This window comes from Macaca fascicularis, chromosome 3 (genome assembly GCF_037993035.2).
Source record: "Macaca fascicularis isolate 582-1 chromosome 3, T2T-MFA8v1.1".
NCBI classification, from domain to species: Eukaryota; Metazoa; Chordata; class Mammalia; order Primates; family Cercopithecidae; genus Macaca; species Macaca fascicularis.
In genome coordinates, this window is record NC_088377.1 from 186,386,492 (window position 1) to 186,411,507 (window position 25,016).

General features: G+C 37.9%; 1 protein-coding gene across 4 annotated transcripts in view; it reads right to left on the minus strand.

Moving 5' to 3' along the window:
• Positions 1–25,016, minus strand: part of TPK1 (thiamin pyrophosphokinase 1) — a 391,064-nt gene that overhangs the window by 295,239 nt on the left and 70,809 nt on the right. For all 4 annotated transcript variants that reach the window (XM_015448215.4, XM_065542706.2, XM_005551074.5 and 1 more), the window contains one exon: positions 20,040–20,111. In XM_015448215.4, the coding sequence (XP_015303701.2) occupies positions 20,040–20,111 (72 nt within the window). The remainder of the gene's footprint in view (positions 1–20,039; positions 20,112–25,016) is intronic.

Below are 25,016 nucleotides of genomic sequence, written 5' to 3' on the forward strand. Positions count from 1 at the left end.
GGAAAAAAATTCAAAATAAAATACTTTATAATACTAAATTCTTTCTTTCATTAATTATGTTTTCTTGGAGAGGAGATAACCACCATCCCTGATAGTTTTCCCCCTTTACTATCCAAGTTCTAGAGAAAGAAAGAGACAGAGGAAGACTAGTAACTTTGAAAAGATACGAGGTTTGATGAGTATATCTTGGCTGATTTCACTGACCTATATCCATCCTTAGACAGTCTGAGGAATTTCTTTTCCTGAAGGACAAACCAATGAGTCTATTCACTTCATAAAACTCAAATGTTTATATTTATATTTGCATTAACATGGCAGGAGTTAGGGGAAAAAGGTAGACTGTTTTTCTAATGAAGATATTCAAAAGCAAGTCACATATCTTAAACATTTTTATTAAAGATAGCAGGTTCCTACATCAAAAACTCAAAATATAAAAACAAAAAACCCCACAAAATCACAGTATGCATGGCAACAACCCTTCTTTTATAAAAATATACAAATCTTTGTCTAAAAGCTACTGTGCCCCACATCTAAAACATCCTCCTTTCTCTCAGTGATCATACCTAGTACTAAAAGAGTTTTATAACTCTTTAAATTACAGTTGCCAATAGTGGCAACTATAATCTCTTATTTACCATTCTGTGAACAAATCTAGGGCAATGGGGCTGGCTATCACACTACCAGCCGACTACATCCTGTGAAGGAGCAGGTTGGCCTTACTGTGCATGACCTACAGAATACCTTCATTAAAGTTTATGATAGTCCCAAAGTAATTCAATGAATCCTAATTGATGTTTTACAAGAACAGCAAATTATTATCTATATAAAGGGCAACAGATTGATGCCCAAATAACCATAGATAGGTGAGTTATTTAAATTTCTACTTTAGGCCGGGCACAGTGGCTCATGCCTATAATCCCAGCACTTTGGGAGGCCGAGGCAGGTGGATAACGAGGTTAGGAAATCGAGACCATCCTGGCTCACATGGTGAAACCTCATCTCTAATAAAATACAAAAAATTAGCTGGGTGTGGTGGCGGGCGCCTGTAGTCCCAGCTACCTGGGGAGGCTGAGGCAGGAGAATGGCATGAACCCAGGAGGAGGCGGAGCTTGCAGTGAGCCAAGATCACACTACTTCACTCCAGCCTGGGCGACAGAGCGAGACTCTGTCTCAAAAAACAAATAAAACAAAACAAAACAATCCACTTTAATCTATATCATCTATACTTTGTTCTATATCTGTTTCAGGTGTCCAAAATATATTCCCTAAGTTCTCATTTTATCAAAAAAAAATGTAATACAAGAGATATTTCCACTGTTTTCTGAAGTCAGCAAAATTTCTTCTACAAACAAAGAGGGGCCAATATCAGACCCTAGTTATAACATAATTCTAAGGGAAGGTTCGATGTCCAACAGTAATTGATTGGAGCTACAAAGTACTAAGATAAGATTGAGACTGCCTACAAGAAAACCTGGCACCAGGCTTATAAATGAAAAGGACCTTTGAGATCATGCTTATATAGAGAAGAGAGAGTTGAACATTTCTTCTCAACTTGGCAAGAAGCCTTCTAAATAATACACTTGAATCATTAAAGAACATTATGACACAGTTGATTGTAAGCCCTTTAAGAACAGGACCTGTGTCTTTCTCACTGGGCTATCTCCAGACTTTTTACACTGCTTGACACAGAAGGTGCTCAAAAAACATTGAGCAAAAACAATAAAACAATGGAAACATTTTTGTCTCTCAGGAAACATATTTTTATAATGTTATACTATAAAGCTTGGCACTTAAAAAATGACTTCTCTTATAAACATCAAGCGAAACTCTTCATACACTGTATCACGGAATCAGGAAGTAAAGCAGATTTATAAACTCACTTAAAATATTAAGCTCTTGAGACTTTAGCATAAATTCCTTTAATGTCCTGTGATACCATGATTACTAAAACAAAACAAAAATGTGTAAGGGTATAAAATTTCATAAGAAGGATTCCATACACACATAATGTGATTATGAAAAATGATGGTTCAATGCTAGCTATCTGAGATTCATTCACTTTACTTACTCTAAAAGAAAAGGTTGTGAATATTTCCATTCAGACTTCTTTTTACTACTTTCAAATGTTTGTTTTATATTTGTTATGACATAACATTTAATATAAAAGAGATTTAGAATGCTTGGAATATTCCTTTACAAATGGTAAGTTTTGAAACTAGTGATCTGTGAAATAGAAAAACAGTCTGAAATTTAAAGCTATTGCTAGGAGGAATGTTCACTGAGACCCCTAAGAGAACGTGCAAATGAGGACTCAGTGTCCTGTAAGTTAGTAGTATTTCCATGAAACACACTTAGGCTTCCCAGTTTCTAGAAAAGCGTCTTATCCCCTTTAAAAAAAAAAAGGAGGAAAGTATATATGCAAGAAGCAGCTACTAAGAGCTGAAGCTCTAAAGCAGAGAGGTCTGGCTTCAGTCATTCTCTAGCTCTGTTATCTCTGTACTCAATGTTTCTCATTTAACAAATAAGAATAATTGTAATAATTATCCCACGCCTGGCTGAATTTTTTTTTTTTTTTTTTTTTTTTTTTGTATTTTTAGTAGAGACGGGGTTTCCCCGTGTAAAGCAAGATGGTCTCGATCTGACCTTGTGATCTGCCCGCATCGGCCTCCCAAAGTGCTGGGATTACAGACTTGAGCCACTCAGGAGGCTGAGGCAGGAGAATGGCGTGAACCCAGGAGGCGGAGCTTGCAGCGGAGATCACGACACTGCCCTCCAGTCTGGGCGACAGAGCGAGACTCCGTCTCAAAAATAAATAAATAATAATTATCCCGTAAGACTGTTGAGGTGATTACATTCAAACTTGCACGTAGAGTGCTTTAGCAGAGTGACAAGCACTCATACATAGTGACTACTATGGTTATTATTAATAAACATGCCAGTGATTAATCATAACCTATATACATTTTCCATCACCCACAAAAATATCTATATGTAAATATAGGTACATATGCATGTATGTTCCAAGAAACAATAATTATCCTCACTCCTGATACACTGTCTTTTAGTCTTCAATTTCCGTTTTTTGTAAATACTGGGCTTACCCCATTAAACTGTTTTCAGGACTCATTAGTAGGTAACAATTCATAGCTCCAAAATAGAGTCAGGAAATCACATTCTCACTTCTGAAGAAGGGATAGGTAAAATTTGTATTAATAATTATAACTAGTTGATATCATCTTAGATATATTTCTGAATTGTGATCTTTCAATCCTTTATGCATTTGTTATTTGTTATTATTTGTTATTTGTTATTTGTTATTACTCTTCATTTCAGTTTCATGAAGAAATCAGGCATGGCCACTAAGTGCCATGAAATGAAAATTGTTACTAATAATTATTATAATAGCTATGCACTGGTAATATTTATAGGAAAGAAATAAAAATGTGAAAAGCCTTAAATAATAACCATTTTTATAACAATTAGCCAGAAAACTATTTACTATCACTTTTGGAAGAAGAGATCAGAACAAATGATAAAGCATCTGCATGTATATGAGAGCATATGTGAACAGTTAGTGACAGGAAAAAGTGACAGAGAAGGAGACAAAATATATAAGCATAAAAAAAATGAATGAGAAGGAGGAGAGAAGGAAGGAAAGAAGAAAGGAGAAGAAAAGAGAAACCACACTAAGAAAAAGATGGGTACAAATGAGAGAAAATTTGAAAATGAAGAGTATGGTAACAGACATTTTTAGGTAAGGAGAAAAACTCTCATTAGATAATGTCCTTTTTAGTAAAGCAGGGACAATGTCTTTTGTCAGGCAGTTTACAAGCTTTAAAGCAAGACACTTATTTGGAAACTAAAAGCAATAACAAAACACTTTATTCTCTCCAACAGATTCCTCAAAGTTCACCCTATTTATAGCTGTTATAGAAGATATACAATATATACAATTGAGGTGCATATGATGATACAGAAGAGAATTCAGTTGTCATTAAATATCAAATCTATATGCCCTCAGTTGGCAGCATAGCATGACTTCCACTAGCCGACTTGGTAAGCCTGTTCATGAATGAGAGATGGTAAGGAAGGTAAAGGGATAATTCAGGCTATTCAGATGCTAGAAAAGATAGAGAAGTGAGACAGTAGGGAATTACCATAGGATAAATAGTATCACTAAAATCAGGGTCAGAATAAAAGCAGATAGCAACCAACATATAGGAAAATCGGTACAGACCAAATATCTGAATGCACTAATAAAAATTAGGAGCAGAATCATTAAGTGTGAAAGAACAGGAGATAATGATCTATCAGTCAAGGAGAGAAACATATGATCCTGAGACACTGAAGGTGGAACAGTTTTCCAGGAAGATATCCAAATTCCAGATAGGAGGTACTGACTGGTAGCTAAAATGGACTAGGGGATAGGAAACTATGGACTATGGGCCAAAATCCACTCCTCTACCTATTTTTGCAAATAAAATGCTTTTAGAACAGAGCATCTGCTGTTTCCTGACTTTTTAATGATTGCCATTTTAACTGGTGTGAGATGGTATCTCATTGTGGTTTTGATTTCATTTCTCTAATGACCAGTGATGATGAGCATTTTTTCATGTTTGTTGGCTGCATAAATGTCTTCTTTTGAGAAGTGTCTGTTCACATCCGTCACCTACATTTTGGTTGGGTTGTTTTTTTCTTTTTAAGTTCCTTGTAGGTTCTGGATATTAGGTCTTTGTCAGATGGATAGATTGCAAAAATTTTCTCCCATTCTGTAGGTTGCCTCTTCACTCTGATCAGAGTCTCCTTTGCTGTGCAATAACTCTTTGGTTTAATTAGATCCCATTTGTCAATTCTGGCTTTTGTTGCCACTGCTTTTGCTGTTTTAGTCATGAAATCTTTGCCCATGCCTATGTCCTGAATGGTATTGCCTAGGTTTTCTTTTAGGGTTTCTATGGTTTTAGGTCTAACATTTAAGTCTTTAATCCATCTTAATTTTTGTATAACGTGTAAGGAAGGGGTCCAGTTTCAGTTTTCTACCATATGGTTAGCCAGTTTTCCCAACACCATTTATTAAACAGGGGATCCTTTCCCCATTGCTTGTTTTTGTCAGGTTTGTCAAAGATCAGATGGTTGTACACATGTGGCATTATTTCTGAAGCCTCTGTTCTGTTCTCTTGGTCTATATATCTGCTTTGGTACCACTATCATGCTGTTTTGGTTACCGTAGCCTTGTAGTATAGTTTGAAATCAGGTAGTGTGATGCCTCCAGCTTTGTTACTTGTGCTTAGGATTATCTTGGCTATACAGGCTCTTTTGTAGTTCCATATAAAATTTAAAGTAGTTTTTTTCTAATTCTGTGAAGAAAGTCAATGGTGACTTGATGGGGATAGCACTGAATCTATAAATTACTTTGGGCAGTATGGCCATTTTCACAATATTGATTCTATCTATCCATGAGCATGGAATGTTTTTCCAGTTGTTTCTCTTTGATTTCCTTGAGCAGTGGTTTATAGTTCTCCTTGAAGAGGTCCTTCAAATCCTTTCTAAGTTGTATTCCTAGGTATTTTATTCTCTATGTAGCAATTGTGAATGGGAGTTCACTCATGATTTGGCTATTATCGGTGCAGAGGGATGCTTGTGATTTCTGCACATTGATTTTGTATCCTGAGACTTTGCTGCAGTTACTTATCAACTTAAGGAGATTTTGGGCTGAGACAATGAGGTTTTCTAAATATACAATTATTTCCTTTGCAAACAGAGACAATTTGACTCCCTCTCTTCCTATTTGAATAAGCTTTATTTCTTTCTCTTGCCTGATTGCCCTGGCCAGAACTTCCAATGCTATGTTGAACAGGAGTGGTGAGAGAGGGCATCCTTGACTTGTGCCAGTTTTCAAAGGGAATGCTTCCAGCTTTTGCCCATTCAGTATGATATTGGCTGTAGGTTTGTCATAAATAGCTACTATTTTGAGATACGTTCCATCAATACCCAGTTTGTTGAGAGTTTTTAGCATTAAGGGGTGTTGAATTTTATCGAAGGCCTTTTCTGCATCTATTGAGATAATCATATGGCTTTTGTCATTGGTTCTGTTTATGTGATGGATTATGTTTATTGATTTGTGTCTGTTAAACCAGCCTTGCATCCCAGGGATGAAGCCGACTTGATTGTGGTAGGTAAGTTTTTTGATGGGCTGCTGGATTCGGTCTGCCAGTATTTTATTGAGGATTTTTGCACTGATGTTCATCAGGAGTACTGGCGTGAAATTTTCTTTTTTTGTTGTATCTCTGCCAGGTTTTGGTATCAGGATGATGCTGCCCTCATAAAATGATTTAGGGAGGAGTCTCTCTTTTTCTACTGTTTGGAATAGTTTCAAAACGAATGGTATCAGCTCCTCTTTGTACCTCTGGTAGAATTTGGGTGTGAATCCGTCTGGTCCTAGACTTTTCTTGGTTGGTAGACTATTAATTACTGCCTCAATTTCAGAACTTGTTATTGGTCTACTCGGGGATTCAACTTCTTCCTGGTTTAGTCTTGGGAGGGTGTATGTGTCCAGGAATTTATCCATTTCTTTTAGATTTTCTAGTTTATTTGCATAGACGTGTTTATAGTATCCTGTGATGGTAGTTTCTATTTCTGTGGGATCAGTGGTGATATCCCCTTTATCATTTTTTTATTGTATCTACGTGATTCTTCTTTCTTTTCTTCTTTATTACTCTGGCTAGCGATCTATTTCATTAATCTTTTCAAAAAACCAGCTCCTGGATTCATTGATTTTTTGAAGGTTTTTTTGTGTTGCTATCTCCTTCAGTTCTGCTCTGATCTTAGTTGATTTCTTTTCTTCTGCACTAGCTTTTGAATTTGTTTGCTCTTGCTTCTCTAGTTCTTTTAATTGTGATGTTAGGTTGTCAATTTTAGATGTTTCCTGCTTTCTCCTGTGGGCATTTAGTGCTATAAATTTTGCTCTAAACACTGCTTTAACTGTGTCCCAGAGATTCTGGTATGTTGTGTCTTTGTTCTCATTGGTTTCAAATAACTTATTTATTTCTGCCTTAATTTCATTATTTACCCAGTAGTCATTCAGGAGTAGGTTATTCCGTTTCCATGTAATTGTGTGGTTTTGAGTAAGTTTCTTGATCCTGGGTTCTAATTTGATTGAACTGTGGTCTGAGAGACTGTTTGTTATGATTTCCATTCTTCTGCATTTGCTGAGGAGTGTTTTACTTCCAATTATATGGTCAATTTTTAAGTATGATGTGGTGCTGAGAAGAATGTATATTCTGTTGATTTGAGATGGAGGGTTCTGTAAATGTCTATTAGGTCTGCTTGGTCCAGAATTGAGTTCAAGTCCTGAATATGCTTGTTAATTTTCTGTCTCGTTGATCTAATATTGAGAGTGGGGTGTTAAAGTCTCCCACTATTATTGTGTGGGACTCTAAGTCTCTTTGTAGGTCTCTAAGAACAGGCTTTATAAATCTGGGTGCTCCTGTATTGGGTGCATATATATTTAGGATAGTTAGCTCTTCTTGTTATGTTGATCCGTTTACCATTATGTAATGCCCTCCTTTGTCTATTTTGATCTTTGTTGGTTTAAAGTCTGTTTTATCAGAGACTAGGATTGCAACCCCTGTTTTTTTGTTTGTTTGTTTGTTTTGCTTTCCATTTGCTTGGTAAATATTCTCCATCCTTCTATTTTCAGCCTATATGTGTCTCTGCAAGTGCGATGGGTCTCCTGAATACAGAACACTGATGGGTCTTGACTCTTTATCCAATTTGCCAGTCTGTGCCTTTTACTTGGGGCATTTAGCCTATTTACACTTAAGGTTAATATGGTTATGTGTGAATCTGATCCTGTCATTATGATGCTAGCTGGTTATTTTGCCCATTACTTGATGCAGTTTCTTCATAGTGTCGATAGTCTTTATATTTTGGTATGTTTTTGCAGTGGCTGGTATCGGCTTTTCCTTTCCATATTTAGTGCTTCCTTCAGGAGCTCTTGTACGGCAGGCCTGGTGGGATTTCGTACAGCTGATTTTGCACTATAACAGCAGAGTTGAAGAGTCGTGACAGAGACCACACAGCCTGCAGGGCCGAAAATATCTACTATCTGGCTCTTCACAGAAAAACTCTGCCTCCCTCCTTGTCTATGAGCTGAGGGCATAATCACATAAGCCTTAACACTAACATTCAAGTCACCAAACATACATATGCCTGGCACACACTACACAAATATTTACACTGTTTGAATTATCTGCTTGAGTTTAATTCCCAGCTTTTCCATTTACTAGAAGTGTGAATGAAAATTGGCCATTCAATCTTACAGCGCCTCAGTCTACTCATCTGTAGAATTAGTATGATAACAGTATTGATTTCACAAGGGTGACAAAGGATTAAGTGAGTTAATCATGCAAAGCTCTTCGAGCACTACTTGGCACATGATAAGTACTATCTGTGTGTTGGCTACTGTTAAATGTAGTAGGTTCATAACAGTCATTAGTCAAATGCTGAATGAATTAACTAATGAATTAATATATTTGAGAGATAAATTCTAAGACAGTAATTTACCGAAAAACATGGTGGTAGTTAATGGTAAGAAGCTTGTGGATGAGGTACAAAAAAGAAGAGATAGCATTTAATTGTGGTAGAGGAATATGACCAGAAGTGGCACTAAACACAAAGATTAAGTCATTCCATCTCATCTGAGTGAATCCTGGGAAAGAAGGTAGCACCGAGATTTTTTTAAATCTCACAATATTTGTAGGACAATACGTAGAATGATTAAATATTGATTTCAATAGAAATGGGCCATCACTTGGGGGATGGGAATAGAATTTACCTCTGGCCTCATATAAAGAAATAAGTATTTTCTTCTGTACCACCAATATATTAAAATGTCTTATACATTTAAATAATCTTTCTGCAGTCTCCCAAATATTTCTGTGTGACTCAGATACATCTTTTCTGCCAGCCTTTTTTACAGAAACTACAGCTTGTACATAACTGTTTTGTTCAATGGACCTGAACCAAGTATGCAAATTGCTCATCAGATCTTTGGCTCAATGTTCACTTAAATGTGCTCAAAGCATAAGTTCTATGAAACACTAAACACAGAAATGGACACAAATAATGTCAATTTGGTACTTTAATACAACTATAATAGCTGAACTATTACAGAATTCCAATTCTAATGACTAAAGCTACCCAATCCTAGAACAGATGCCTCCCAGATCATCCTAACTGAAATTCAGATATCCTTTTAAAGTCCAGGATTTTCCAGGTGAAGTGACCTCCTGCATCTCTGCCTGGATGCATTTAAATGATAAAAATGTACATGGCAGTCTGCCTGTTCATGTACTGGTAACGAGCAAATCCCTAAAAGCTACATTCGTGACAACTAGTTAGATAACAAAGAAGCCTTACCTAAAGGTATGACTATTTTACTTCCATAGAGATTCTGCCACTAGATATGCCAAAAAGTGCACACTGTTCAGCTCTTTTGAACATGTTCAAAAACAGAATATTTCTTCCCCCCACAGTTCCTCTTCTACCAGCATAAACAAGTGTTTCAGCCCATGGTTTCTCCCATTCAATTTGTCCAAACATCACCTGTAAACTCTAAACATAGAAAGAACATAGACCAGGCTTTCAAATGTCTGTCTCCCAGTGAATTGGAGGAGAGCATGTTTCTTTTTTTATTATACTTTAAGTTCTAGGGTACATGTGCACAGTGTGGAGGTTTGTTACATATGTATACATGTGCCATGTTGGTGTGCTGCACCCATTAACTCGTCATTTACTTTAGGAGCTTCTCCTAATGCTATCCCTCCCCACTCCTCTCACCCCACAACAGGCCCCGGTGTGTGATGCTCCCCTTCCTGTGTCCAAGTGTTCTCATTGTTTAATTCCCACTTATGAGTGAGAACATGCAGTGTTTGGTTTTCTGTCCTTGCAATAGTTTGCTCAGAATGATGGTTTCTAGCTTCATCCATGTCCCTACAAAGGACATGAACTCATCCTTTTTTATGGCTGCATAGTATTCCATGGTGTATATGTGCCACATTTTCTTCATCCAGTCTGTCATTGATGAACATTTTGGTTGGTTCCAAGTCTTCGCTATTGTGAATAGTGCCACAATAAACACACATGTGCATGTGTCTTTATAGCAGCATGATTTATAATCCTTTGGGTATATAACCAGTAATGGGATCACTGGGTCAAATGGTATTTCTAGTTGTAGATCCTTGAGGAATCCCCACACTGTCTTCCACAATGGCTGAACCAGTTTACAGTCCCACCAACAGTGTAAAAGTGTTCCTATTTCTCCACATCCTCTCCAGCACCTGTTGTTTCCTGACTTTTTAATGATTGCCATTCTAACTGGTGTGAGACGGTGTCTCACTGTGGTTTTGATTTGCATTTCTCTGATGGCCAGTGATGATGAGCATTTTTTCATGTCTCTGTTGACTGCATAAATGTCTTCTTTTGAGAAGTGTCTGTTCATATCCTTTGCACACTTTTTGATGGGGTTGATTTTTTTCTTCCAAATTTGTTTAAGTTCTTTGTAAATTCTGGATGTTTACCCTTTGTCAGATGGGTAGATTGTAAAAATTTTCTCCCATTCTGTAGGTTGCCTGTTCACTCTGATGGTCGTTTCTTTTGCTATGCAGAAGCTCTTTAGTTTAATTAGATCCCATTTGTCAATTTTGGCTTTTGCTCCTGTTTTAGTCATGAAGTACTTGCCCATGCCTATGTCCTGAGTGGTATTGCCCAGGTTTTCTTCTAGGGCTTTTATGGTTTTAGGTGTAACATTTAAGTCTTTAACCCATCTTGAATTAATTTTTGTATAAGGTGTAAGGAAGGGATCCAGTTTCAGCTTTGTACATATGGGTAGCCAGTTTTCCCAGCACTATTTATTAAATAGGGAATCCTTTCCCCATTTCTTGTTTTTGTCAGGTTTGTCAAAGATCAGATGGTTGTAGATGTGTGGTATTATTTCTGAGGGCTCTGTTCTGTTCCATTGGTCTGTATCTCTGTTTTGGTACCAGTACCATGCTGTTTTGGTTACTGTAGCCTTTTAGTATAGTTTGAAGTCAGGTAGCCTGATGGGAAGAGAGCATGTTATATCCCCTCGTGATCTTTTCTGTGCCATGGACGTTTCTTTCCATAGACCCCAAAGCAGCTATCACTGTAAAACTGAAAACTCAAAAGCCTCAGCTGCCCCGAAGAACTAGGACTACTAAAAAAGTTCAAGTTATTTTTTAATCTATAATCATACACAAATGCTCAGTGCAAATGTTCCTTTTTTTTTTTTTTTTTTTTTTTTTGAGACGGAGTCTTGCTCTGTAGCCCGGGCTGGAGTGCAGTGGCCAGATCTCAGCTCACTGCAAGCTCCGCCTCCCGGGTTTACGCCATTCTCCTGCCTCAGCCTCCCGAGTAGCTGGGACTACAGGCGCCCGCCACCTCGCCCGGCTAGTTTTCTGTATTTTTAGTAGAGACGGGGTTTCACCGTGTTAGCCAGGATGGTCTCGATCTCCTGACCTCGTGATCCGCCCATCTCGGCCTCCCAAAGTGCTGGGATTACAGGCTTGAGCCACCGCGCCCGGCCGCAAATGTTCTTTAATTCACCTATATTCAAATGTTCTTTAATTCACCTATATTCAATTAAAAGTATTATCTTAAAAATAAGATTCTAGAAGGAATCAATCTTGGAACAAATTATTACAAAAGAGAAGCAACATTGAATGACAATTTAAATATACATAGGAGGAACAATAATATCTACCTAACATATAACATTAGGTAGAGCTTATAGTAGAGCAGGGCAAAAATATCTGTTTCCATATATTACTATACACTATGCAATGTGGGAAAAAAACGAAGGTGAACCCCACCACGTTTCTCTGACTGCTTTCCCAAGTCTATGTTTTCAGGTGTCTTTAAAACTAACTGATTAAATGTATATTACAAGTGAGAGGAAAAAAAAAAAAAACACCACCAAGGAGAAAAGACCTTAATTTCTCCATAACAAATATTTTACCGGGAAAGTAAGTATTTGTTAAAAATGAAGATGTCTATGTTTCAGGAAAGGGAATTTCAGACCCAAGCATTTTGATTGGGAGAATGATACCACACCATCTAAAGAACTGGACACCAACAACTATAAGAAAAGAAATGCACAATGTTGACTTCATCTCTAGTAAATTGTCTGTTTTGAAGTTCTACTTATACTTTCTAGTTTTATGTAATAGCCCACCACCTGGTTAGTATAGAAATAGAATTCTTTGGCCGGGCACAGTGGCTCAAGCCTGTAATCCCAGCACTTTGGGAGGCCGAGATAGGTGGATCACGAGGTCAGGAGATCGAGACCATCCTGGCTAACACGGTGAAACCCCGTCTCCACTAAAAAATACAAAAAACTAGCCAGGCGAGGTGGCGGGCGCCTGTAGTCCCAGCTACTCGGGAGGCTGAGGCAGGAGAATGGCGTGAACCCGGGAGGCGGAGCTTGCAGTAAGCTGAGATCCGGCCACTGCACTCCAGCCTGGGCGACAGAGCGATACTGTGTCTCAAAAAAAAAAAAAAAAGAAATAGAATTCTTTGGTGTTTTTTTTTTATTTTCATTTATTTCACTGAGGGTACAGCATCACAAAAGATACTACTTAGCCTCTCTAGCAAGGATAATTATTAGCAATGTGCTTAAACTCCTCAAATTATCCACACACCAGGCCCACTTCACTGAAGCAGACAAAAGATAAAATGGTGTGTGTCTGTCTGTGTTTGTGTATCTGTGTGTGTATGTAGACGCAAGTGAATTAAACATGGAGCAAACACTGAAAAAACATACATAAAATGTTCAATGTTAAAAAAGAAAACTTCAGTAGCCATATAAACTTGGCAGTGATTTTCTGGATACAGTAAAAATTGACATACCAGTTGGACAGAGATCTAAATGGCATAAAGAATAAAGTAAAATAGGCAGTTGAAATGTTTATACTAACTGCCATGAAGCACACATGGTCACATGGTCTTACAATCACCAATTCAGGGGCATTTTTCTAGTTAGTAGTAGTATTTCACTTATTACCCTGTCAGAAATTACATTTAAAAATCATTTCATGAGAAATAATGAAAAAGAAAAATTAAAAGCATAAAACAAAGCTAATGACAGAAATAACAGTTAATAGGTCTGGGCACGGTGGCTCACACCGGTAATCCCAGCACTTTGCGAGGCCAAGGTGGGCAGATCACTTGAAGTCAGGAGTTTGAGACCAGCCTGGCCTACACAGTGAAACCCTGTCTCTACTAAAAATACAAAAATTAGCTGGGCGTGGTGGCAGGTGCCTGTAATCCCAGCTACTGAGGTGGGAGAACCACTTGAACCCAAGAGGTGGAGGTTGCAGTGAGCCGAGACTGTGCCATTGCACTCCAGCCTGGGCAACAAGAGCAAAACTCCATCTCAAAAAAAAAAATTATATATATAGTTAATGGGGACTGACATTTTTTATACCAAACCGTGAGGTTTTAACTTTTAAAAATGCACACATGGTTCTATAATTAAAGATGAAAATCTAAGGAAAAACTAAAGATTTATATTTATTTGATATTAAGGTTAACGGCTGGGCACAGTGGCTCATTCCTATCATGTCAGCACTCTGGGAAGCTAAGGCAGGAGGATCACTTGAGACCAGGAGTTCAAGACCAGTCTGGACAACAGAGGAGACCCCACCTCTACAAAAAAAAAAAAAAAATTAGCTGGGTATGTGATACATGCCTGTAGTCCTAGCTACTCAGGAGGCTGAGGTGGGAGGACTGCTTGAGCTGATGAGGTCAAGACTGCAGTGAGCTGTGATCATGCCACTATACTCCAGCCTAGGTCACAGAGTGAGACCCTGTCTCAAAAATAAATAAATAAATAAATAAATAAATAAATAAATAAATAAAGTTAATCTACAGTTCTCATAAACAAGTTATTTAACAAAAAGGACCCAATATATGACTAATCTCTTTAGACAATAATGTCAGAAGACAAGGGTACTGCTAACTTATATATCCTTCTATAATTAAAAGATGCACCCTACCATAATATCTTAATAGACAAAGAAGATATATTCAAATAATATATTTACTGGCATCTTAACTGTCAAAGGCATGAAACCAAAAAGCCAAAAAAAAAAAAAATACATTTTTGCACATGCACTATAACGAAAGGAGAGATTAATGAAATATCAATTCTGATTGGGTGTACCAGGAAGTATCAAATAAGTACAGAGGAGTCATAGAGCAGAGAAAAAAAAATGTGAGTGACAAAGCTCAAGTTCAGCAGAATTACAAAACGGACCCAACTGAGACTGAAGACCGAAGAGGAATCTGGGGAAACAGAGGAGGCAGAAGCATGTGCCTGCAGCCCTGCTAACTGGTCCACATCAGCGTAAGAGGATTTCCAGGACCTGTCTTTGGCTGCATCAAAGACAGGCAGTGACATTCTCCAATTGTCAGGGTGACCCACAATAGCTACCAGGCCAGTCTCATAAGAACTAAGAAAACACCATCAGCTAAGTACTTTGTATCCATTTTCAAGAAGTTCATTCTCAAGGAAAGACAAGGTGACATTTGAGAAAATCTATCTCTACCTGGGGAAGCTAAGGAAGCTTTCAGAAGAGGTGGCATTTGAGTTGGACCTTAAAGGATGGGTGAAAGTCTGCAATATAAATAAGTAAAAGTCTATTTTACGCAGAAAAAAAGTAAATGGCAGCTCTATTTAGATGAATCATTAAATACACAGGAAGAGGTAGTCATGGAGATGAGGCCAAAGGAAAAAACTATATTGGATATGCATTCTTGTGGGGACTGGCCCTTCCAGGGTCAGCTTAAAGAAATCACCTTAAGGTGATTTCAAAATTTCAAAGTTATCATCAAAAAACATGTTTCCCTTAAAATTCCTCTAACAGGAATAATGCATACAGTAGATAAAACAGGATTAAAATAGCAACTGATACAAGCATATTAAAGTGTAACTATTCAACCAATCTACACGTAAAAGTGACAGGTATCTGATTTCTCTATTTTAACGAGAAAAAAACACGTAAGACACCGAAAGTGAGATAAATAGGTTCCACTAAATAAAGAAATTAGAATGAAAAAGGAAAGACAAAGGAAAACTTTAATATAAAGTTTACAGGACATAAAACTTTATATAACATAAAGTTGGTTGTATTTAACTTAAAATAATCAAGTGAAAAGACGCTTACAGAAAGCCTAGGGTACATAATTTAAGAAGGAAAGAGTTTGTTACAAAGAAACTACAAGGGAAGTAAGGTGCTTTATAGCAGATTTCTACCTCATTTAAAACAAATCTAACGCCAATACTAATCACTAGCACAAAATTAGCATCATTACTGCGGCAAGTCTATTTAGTCTATTAAAAACTATTTAGGTAGAGTGTTTTTGTTTTAAAGAAAAGCATATGGAAATGAACGAAGTAGAGTCAGTTAACCAACTATTACAATAATATCAATTCTTAAGAAGCAGGGGCATGGCTAGTTCATTCTAACCACTTGTGGCTTAGACAGAGCCTCAGACATGCAGTCACAGGAACAGGCTGCACCTACATACTCCAACTCTCAATTCTAGCCACTATCATGTGCCTAGCAACCAGCCCAATGCCTGACACAGAAGGGTCTCAACTAATGTCAGTCGATAACAAATGGAACATAACTAATGCTATAAAACCAAAGACCTTGCTTATACTTTAATTCACTAATGTTACTTGTGCCTCTCTTAAATCTGTAAGACCTGTCTGATATGTCAAATATTTTATGACTTCAGTTTCAATTTCAATGAAAATAAGTATGCTGCCCATACCCTGGTGTGATCTTAAGGATGACAGTAAAAGAATCTGATCATCTAATCATAATCTAATTAACATGATCACCACTGTTCTGTAAATCATGTGGAAAAAGTGGGGAAAGGCTGTGAATACATGCTAACAATGAGGATATGTGCTGAACTCCTAGAAACCTCATACACAGTCACTCAATATAACCTTATTCCAGTATGTCTGTTTTTCATGATGTTTTGTAGCACAGAGATCTCCACTACTAATTTGAGAACACTGTTAGCATTGTGACCCCAATCGAGAATAACTAACCTACAAGACATATGCAGAGCCCTTCTAACATACATATCTCTGCTTTTGCACTTATCACATATTTCGGGAAGAGAAAGACACTTCCTAAGAAAGCCTGACTCAAAAAATTTTTTAAAAACATGTTAGTAGCTGGGCACGGGGGCTCAAGTCAGTAATCCCAGCACTTTGGGAGGCTGAGGCGGGCGGCTCACGAGGTCAGAAGTTCAAGACCAGCCTGACCAACATGGTGAAACCCCATCTCTACTAAAAAATACAAAAATTAGCCGGGCATGGTGGCGTGCACCTGTAATCTCAGTTACTCAGGAGGCTGAGGCCGGAGAATCGCTTGAACCCGGCAGGCAGTGGTTGCAGTGAGCCAAGATTGTGCCACTGCACTCCAGCCTTGGCGACAGAGCAAGACTCCACCTCAAAAAAAATAAAGTTAGTAAATGTAAGACCAATAGCAAGTCACAAATAGCAATAACCTCTGGTATTAACAGAAAAGTTAGATATTAACTCTACTTCTATCTACCCATCTTTCTATTTACCTATCTACCTACCTAAGTGCTTATTTTATCATCAAACCAAAAGTAGAAAATGCGGAAACAGGTAGAGAGATATGCTCCAAGACTTCTAACCAAGAAAATCACCAAACTTCATGATGTATAAAAGAGAAAACACATTAAAACCTCCATAATTTTAATCTCCCTTGAACTCCCTCCTTAGGCATTTAAGCTAAATCTCATAACTTCTATTGTTAGAGTAGGTAGTTAGGCAGACATGAGCACGGCAGGAGAAGGCCCCTCCCCAGGAATGTCAGGGGACCATGGGTGATGGTCGGGCAGTTGTTAAACTGTTTCTCTAAAATAATTGGTGGCAGCCGGCACCAGGGAGAGGCAATCCCCCAATAGATAGAAAACATCTGGAGCTGGTAATCAGCTGCTTCCTTACAAGGTCTCTGGAAGTTGGGCGAGTGGGCTCACATGCACACTAAGAGGCAAAATGGTGGAGTTTAACTGGTATATGACCTTCCTCTAGGAACACTTGACTGGTAAGGGAAAAGCGGCTCAAAAGAGCATGCACACAACTTTAGTAAACACAAGGAGCACGAGGCCCCTCCCAAGTGCTGGCAGGCCACTGGGCCACTGGGCTACTGTGCCTGCAGACAGCCCACCCTAAAGGAAGAATCAGGGGAGAAGAAACACAAACCCCGAACTATGACAATGTATAAAACCTCAAATCAAGGTCCAAACAGGGCACTCGGATCTCTCAAGTCAATCACTTGGCCCTCTTCCAGGTGTACTTTGCTTCCTTTTGCTCCCGTTCTGAAACTTTTTAATAAACTCTCACTCTGGCTCTAAAACTTGCCTCAGTCTCTCCCTTTACCTTAAACCTACTTCTGCCCCTCAGCTGAATTCTTTTCCTGAGCAGGCAAGGATCGGGTTGCTGCAGACCCTTACGGATTCGCCGCTGGTAAAAATATCACCTAATCATTGCAGGAAAAAACTTTAAGATAAACTTTCAACATAGTCTTTCCCCTGAAATGAATCTCAGGAAACACCTACTTAACAGAAGTTCTTGAGATAAAGTGAAATTGCCAGTTTTATGCAGGAGTCTTATATACTATGCAACACTCTTCAGATTCCTCTGCATTTTGAAGTTTTCACCCATTTTAACAGCCCAGTCTTCATCCCTTGATTTCAGCTCTTCACAAATCTTTGTATCATAGAACAGAAGTTGCAGAAAATGTTGAGCACATGGGTTAAAAGGTAATGCGGACAGCACCCTCAAGCCACTTCATACTTGCTAATACCCCAACCCATAATACTGTCATCTCTCCCAAATTCTCAATGCTGCCCTATACATTTCCTAAGCCTTTCCAATGTGAAGATTAACAACTCAAGCACAATACTTCCCTATTTTGTTGCCTTTACTCAGAAGAAAAGAAACACAAAAGGGGTCACTACAAACATAAAAAAACACAGCTTCTGTTAAGAGAATCACAAAAAACCTACTCTTCAGTATTTATCAATAGGCCTGCTTTTTACAATGGTTAAAGGCTCCAGAACATCAAGGATTATCCTAGCATATATGTGAAAGAACCTAACATCTCAATAACCTAAAAAAGACAAGTTATTTTGGAAATGAGAATTAACTAGCCATTTCAGTATATCTGATACTTCAGACACCTTTAGTTTTTTTCATGTACAGACTGATCCTTATAGAAAAACTAATGAACTGAGGAACTTCGTTTGGCTCAAAAATCTACATCATTCACACTATGTGCAAAATTAAGACTCTCAAATCCCTCAAACATAACAGACTTCTTTAGATGTAGCTTTGAATATTCAATGTCTCCAACGGTTTGGATCAATGGTTGTCTATTTCTAATGTTTGCAATAAAACAGTCACTCACACTCTCCCCAAACACTATATAATCTGATACAACAAATTCAAATAGAAAGGATGTGCCTGACCAGTTTTAGTATTTTCCAGCAATATAAGCCATACTAAATTCATTCTTTCATTTATTGTCATTAATAGCAATTATGTGACAGATACTGCACTAGGTACTAGAGACACGGTGACAAAAGACATTACAGCCATTCAAATAACTACCTAATTACTGGGGTGTTAATTTGAGAGAAATGTTTGTACAACTATAATGTGAAATTTTTTTTTTTTTTTTTTTTTTTTTTTTGAGACAGAGTCTCGCTCTGTCGCCCAGGCTGGAGTGCAGTGGCGCAATCTCGGTTCACTGCAAGCTCCGCCTCCCGGGTTCACGCCATTCTCCTGCCTCAGCCGCCTGAGTAGCTGGGACTACAGGTGCCCGCCACCTCGCCCAGCTAATTTTTTTTGTATTTTTAGTAGAAACGGGGTTTCACCGTGGTCTCGATCTCCTGACCTTGTGATCCGCCCGCCTCGGCCTCCCAAAGTGCTGGGATTACAGGCGTGAGCCACCGCGCCCGGCCTATAATGTGAAATTTTAAGCTGACTAACTTAAACATAGTTCAATTTAGAACACCAAGAGTTTCCACTGTAATCATATTAGACAAAGTTCTTTACACAAAAATCACTTGTGATGATTTATTCCCTCTACTATCACAACTATCTCAACTACAGATGTGAGCTTATTCACATGTGAGGTTTGCATTCTAAGAAATATAAACATAATGTTGAGAATACTAGAGTTCTGTGATGATAAGAGGCAATCAGGAATAGCAAAAATATGCATCAATGCGTCAAGAATCAAGTGCTTCTGCCTATCTACCTTGGTCTAAAACTTCCACTGACAACTCAACAAAAATGCTCCTTTGGAGGAAAAAAAAAAAATTCAAAACAGCAAATGATATTGAACATTATTTTCCAACCTAGAGGTAATCCTATAAAAGTTAAAGAATAAAGTAAACAAACAGTTAATAAAGCCTGTTTCTTACACAAAACCTTCCAACAGTATCCATTCTGTGATACTATCCCATTTTTAACTCTATTTTTCAGCACCCCAAGAGGTTCTTACATATTAGCATCATCTTCATTTTTGGTTTTGCAAATCTGATCACCCTGAAGATATCTTATTATTGGATGCTGCAACAAATGAGGCATGTGGATGCTTTTCTGCTATCACTGGTGCCAAAATTAATTTACACTTGAACAAATACTTGTTGAGGATTCAGGCTTAATATCCGCACTGTAGTTCTGAAATATGGTACGGTATTCCGTCCTTGGGGGTCCATGCTTTGGAAATCACTTTTAAACAGTTTAACAGAGAAGCAACAATAAATTATTCCAATCATTAATAATTGAATCACCATATTATGAATTCCACTTTTTAGTCAGGTTTCAGGGTACTTAATAGTCATGTTGGTCAGTCTCAAATTAAGAAAGCAAGCAAAGAAATAGAAATGCTAATTAAGATTACCTTTGTTCCAAATATGACGAAAATAGTTGTCCAAAGGCTGATTAAGAATTACAAGGCAGTACTTCAAATTGCCTAGAGAAAAAAAGAAAGCAAAATAAAATACATAAGTGAACTGAGTCTTTTGTTCCCCTTATATGAGCCTAAAATCATACCTTACTAGTCCAGATTTTCAGTATACACAGAGCCAAAGATCAATCACAGCGAATTTCCCATACCTTAATCTTAAAAGGCATCAAACATTAACAGGTCCTACTTAGTATATCTGTCACTTTACCATATTGTTGAGCAATGTATCATAGAAACAACTGGGTAAACTTTTTGTAGGGGGCGAGGAGTACAAATGTTCTTGATAGGAATTCTCATCCTTCCAATATATCCACTACTTTGACACAACTACCTTCTACCTAGCTGGTTTTATATCACCCCGACCTTATTTACCAAACGGTATGGGGTCTAGTGGGTGTGTATTTTCACATTCATCCATATTCTTTTTCTCTCTTTCTTTCCTTCCACCCTTACCCGATTTTGGACTTTCCAAAGCAAAATCCTGTGTGCTTTCACAAATCTTACTAGGTCTTCTCACGGTTCTCTTATTCCAGGTTTTTAATGACACGCCAAAGACAAAGATGAAGAAAAGTTACTTTTGAGACAATCATTCCACATCTTTTATAATGTACTTAAAATAGTGCAAAGCAAAGTACAATCAGGTATTGAAAATCTGTCATTCGGTTCAGTCCAAGCACCCTCCATTTCATTTGTGAAAAATAAAATGTTTAAGAAAAATCATTTTTTAAGCAATCTCACTGTTAGAAATGGAACACAATAAATAAATAAAAAGGGTATGCCATCATCCATAGCAAATATTATTAAGTGCCAATTGTATACCAGGCACTGGGAGTACAAACAGGGATAAGATTACAAGCTGTGAGATGAGACACTTACAATAAAGATGATTTATTCAAAATACAATATAAGAGAAGCACAGGAGGAGTGCCAGACAAATCGACACATGAGTATAGCGGGAGTTCAAAGGCTAGGAAGCCAATCAAGTCTGGTGTCATCCCAGAAAGTTTTGTGAAATGTAGATTTTTGAACTTGATCTTACAAAGAGAAAGAAGGTGCAAAGAATAAAGGAAGGGGCTTTCTAGACAAGAAAAACAGTTCACAAGAAGCTGCTCTCTTTATTCATTAGGGTTACTCCAGTGACCAGTTTCAGAAGCAATGCCCTAATGAGTTGATCGTAGGACATTAATACTAACATCAGTAATTTTAAACATAATGTTTAAGATAACACAGGAATTTAAGTTGAGGCATCTCAACATCTACAAAAAGAGTGATGCAGTAATGAGTAGTAAACACAATTTATGTAATTTGGGAATCCATATAGAGATCATAGCTGAAGGTAAAAGAGGAGGCAAGCCACTGAGGTACTGCACAAAGCATGGGAGGGCAAAGAGAGAAAAGAATAAAGATGAAAGCAAAGACACTGTGTTTTCCTACCATAACACAGCCGAAGGAGGTCAACAGAGAAAATACAGAAGGAAAACCCATAAAGGCAGAAGGATAAGAAGGTATTTCCAAGAACATGCAGCTGATAACACAGCATGCTACAGAAATGTCAAGGAGATTGAACAAGAGGCCAAGGGGAGGGGGATCTCAAAGAAAATCTGAAAATTCATAGAGGGAGACTCAAGATAGTGAAGTGACCAAGGGATTAGTGAACAGTCAGGAGTTGATTAAGAAGGAAGAATAGTCACCTTTCCTTAAAATATAAAAAGTTAACTGTGAGAAATGGAAAAAAAAAAATGGAACAAGGATAAAATATTTTAAATATAGAAAGAATCTTATATCCTAAATAAGGGAGGGAAGTAAGAGGAAGAAGGGAAATTATCCATTTGTTCTTTCAACAGGTTATTTTCAGAGCACGCCTTGTTCAGGCACTGCTCTGAACAGCAGTCAAGAGAAATGGCATGTCCCCCAACCCCACCACCACCACCTGTAAGGCATATCTCCTACTGAAAAAAAAAGGGACTGAGACTGAGGCACATGAAGGCACGTCATGTGCCTCAAAACTGAGAATGTCTTTTTTTTTTTTTTTTTTTTTTTTTAAAGAGATAGGGTCTCACTCTGCCACCCAGGCCAGAGTGCAGGGGTACAATCATAGCTCACTGTAGCCTCAAACTCCTGGGCACAGGTGATCCTCCCGCCTCCACCTCCTGAGTAACTGGGACTATAGGTGCACACCACCATGCCTAGCTAATATTTTTATTTTTTGTAAGCAGCAGTCTCCAACTCCCAGCATCAAGCGATCCTCCACCACCCAAAGTGCTGGGATTGCAGGCATGAGCCACTGCAACTGCCCCTATTTATTTATTATTTGAGATGGAGTCTCGCTCTGTCTCCCAGGCTGGAATACAGTGGCACCATCTTCGCTCACTGCAACCTCCGCCTCCCAGGTTCAAGTGATTCTCCAGCCTCAGCCTCCCCAGTAGTTGGAATTACAAGTGCCCGCCACCACAACTGGCTAATTTTTGTATTTTTAGTAGAGACGGGGTTTCATCATGTTGGCCAGGCTGGTCTTGAACTCCTAACCTCAGGTGATCCACCCACCTCGGCCTCCCATAGTGCTGGAATTACAGGCGTGAGCCACTGTGCCCAGCCTGCACCTACCCTTACTTAAAACAAGGTAAAATAAAGTATGAGGGGAGAATTAGAGTGAAATATGGAACATTTTTAAAACAACTGCTGTAAAAAACAGATTACAGGATATGAGAATCCACAATTTTAAAAATAGAAATCTAATTGATATTAACTAAAAGGTAAAATGACATCATATCTGTCTATAATTTTAATTTTAGCACTTTTCCCACTAATTATGAGAAGGAGACACAGGAGTGGGCATAAACAGATAGGATGGTGATGATGGCTGATTTTGAGAATTGGCAAAATCACTTGCCAAGAGGTCAGCGGAATTCAGGATGTTTATTTGGGCAGATTTAGAATGAACAATTACGGTGAAAACCAGTAATGGCCTCTTCTTTAGTAATAGAATCCTGAGGGGTTTTTTGGTTCATTTTACTGGGCCAGGTAAGAAAAAAATAACCTTGTGGCCAAATGTGGTCCATAAGGCTAAGTTCTTAGATGTATGTAGTTTCTATGTAATATCTGGAAAGTCTCCTTAAAATAAAGGGGGATTTGTCTTCTACTTCTTTCCTTTCTCCTTCCTGCCATCTGCAAGTAAGAATTGATAGACTCATTGAATGAAATTCTAGCAGCCACCTTGGATCATAAGAACAAGGGCATCAGTAAAGGAGCCTAGGTTGCTGATGACTTCGTGAATCTTCCTCCATTCCAGCACTTCACTACCTGCCTCAAATCTGATTTTACACGAGTGAAGAATCAACTTTTAAGCCGTTTCCTAATCTTGGCCTTAATTCTAGAGAGCACTCCTAGAAGCAAAAGGTCCTACCAGGAGTTCAGGAGCCAGGACTGGAAACAGAGCCCCTGCCACTACTTTATGAGAATTTATTAGAAGGTTGTAAGACTGCAAATCAGTTTCTTTCTCTCCTTTCTTTTCCTTCCCAGTGGTTCTTAGATAACCCAGAGGAATTTATAAGACATGAAAATGTCTAGACCCTATCCTACACCTTTCAAATTATATCCCTTGGCATGAGGCATGGCAATCTACATTTTACAAGCAAGTTATTCTACCACAGGTGGTCCACGGACTAAGCTTTAAGAAATCCTGCTTTGTTATCACCATACCAGTGAAGTTTAATCGGGCAAGGTAATGCATTTATTATTTCAAGTAATAAGTGTCAAGCCCTGACTTAGGTACTGGGGATGCAAAAACAAAACAAAAAAAATACTTCTATTCTGTACAAGTTGCCATTATTTTGGGTTTCTATATTCGAGTGAAAAAATATCTAATTGTAATAAATGCAGTGATCACAGTCCAGATTGTGTTAAGGTAAAGATGAACTAGAAAAGGATTTGAGATGACTCTGAAGAAGAGCAGACAAGCATCAAAATGCAGGACATTAGCTCATTCATTCATTCCACCTGGACAGAGCATCAGTTTAAGAGATTCAGAGCCTGGTTCATGGTAAATACTCAGTAAGATGTCAATAGCAAGGAGCTAATAATTTGGATAACCCAACGACCCTTTTCTCTGTAGCAAAGTCCACACTGCCAAAAGAGGCATTCAACAACATTGAATGTAAGTTTACATGAATGACTGAAACTGCTGTTACTGATTATTTGATATATGAACTAGGTATTTTTGTGCCTCACAGAGCCATCTGGTAAGAGAGGAAAGCACTATTATCCATATTACTGCTCCTCTAGACCTACTTTCATTAAGGTGATATCCATGAAGGCATTTCATTTTTGGAAAGAATGAAGCAGTATAAAATGTATATAGTACAGTTAGGCTTTACTAATGATGTTATTAATAAAAAAAGAATTAACTACTTCAGCTATGTCTATACATAATATTTATGGTAGGCTGTTTCTGTATATAAAGATATTCAGGTAATGGGATCTGATACTCTTTTCTAATCAGTTTAGTTTTCTAATAAGATCTGATAGTCTTTCCTTTTCTAATCTTGTCTCCCCTGGAAGTCAGTATGGCATTTATTCTACGCTCAAAGCCTTCCTGATTACTAATCCATAACAAGTTGCAGAAAAAGTAGCACAAAGAACCACCATGATTCCTAAATAGCGTATGGCAGTTTCTCAGACAAACATTCCACCACAATACAGCTCCATATCACTCTCAGATACTGAATTATGGGACAATGACTCTGGTTCTAAATGTTCCAAAATTCAGAAAACTCTGGGAACCAAGCAAATAAGAAAAATCAATAGTCTTATTTCAAGTAGTTCTCAAGCTGTCACATTGATACTGTTCCTGGGATATGCAAAAAGATTTAAGAAAAAAAACTAGAAAGAACTTCCTCATTATGTTATAAAAAT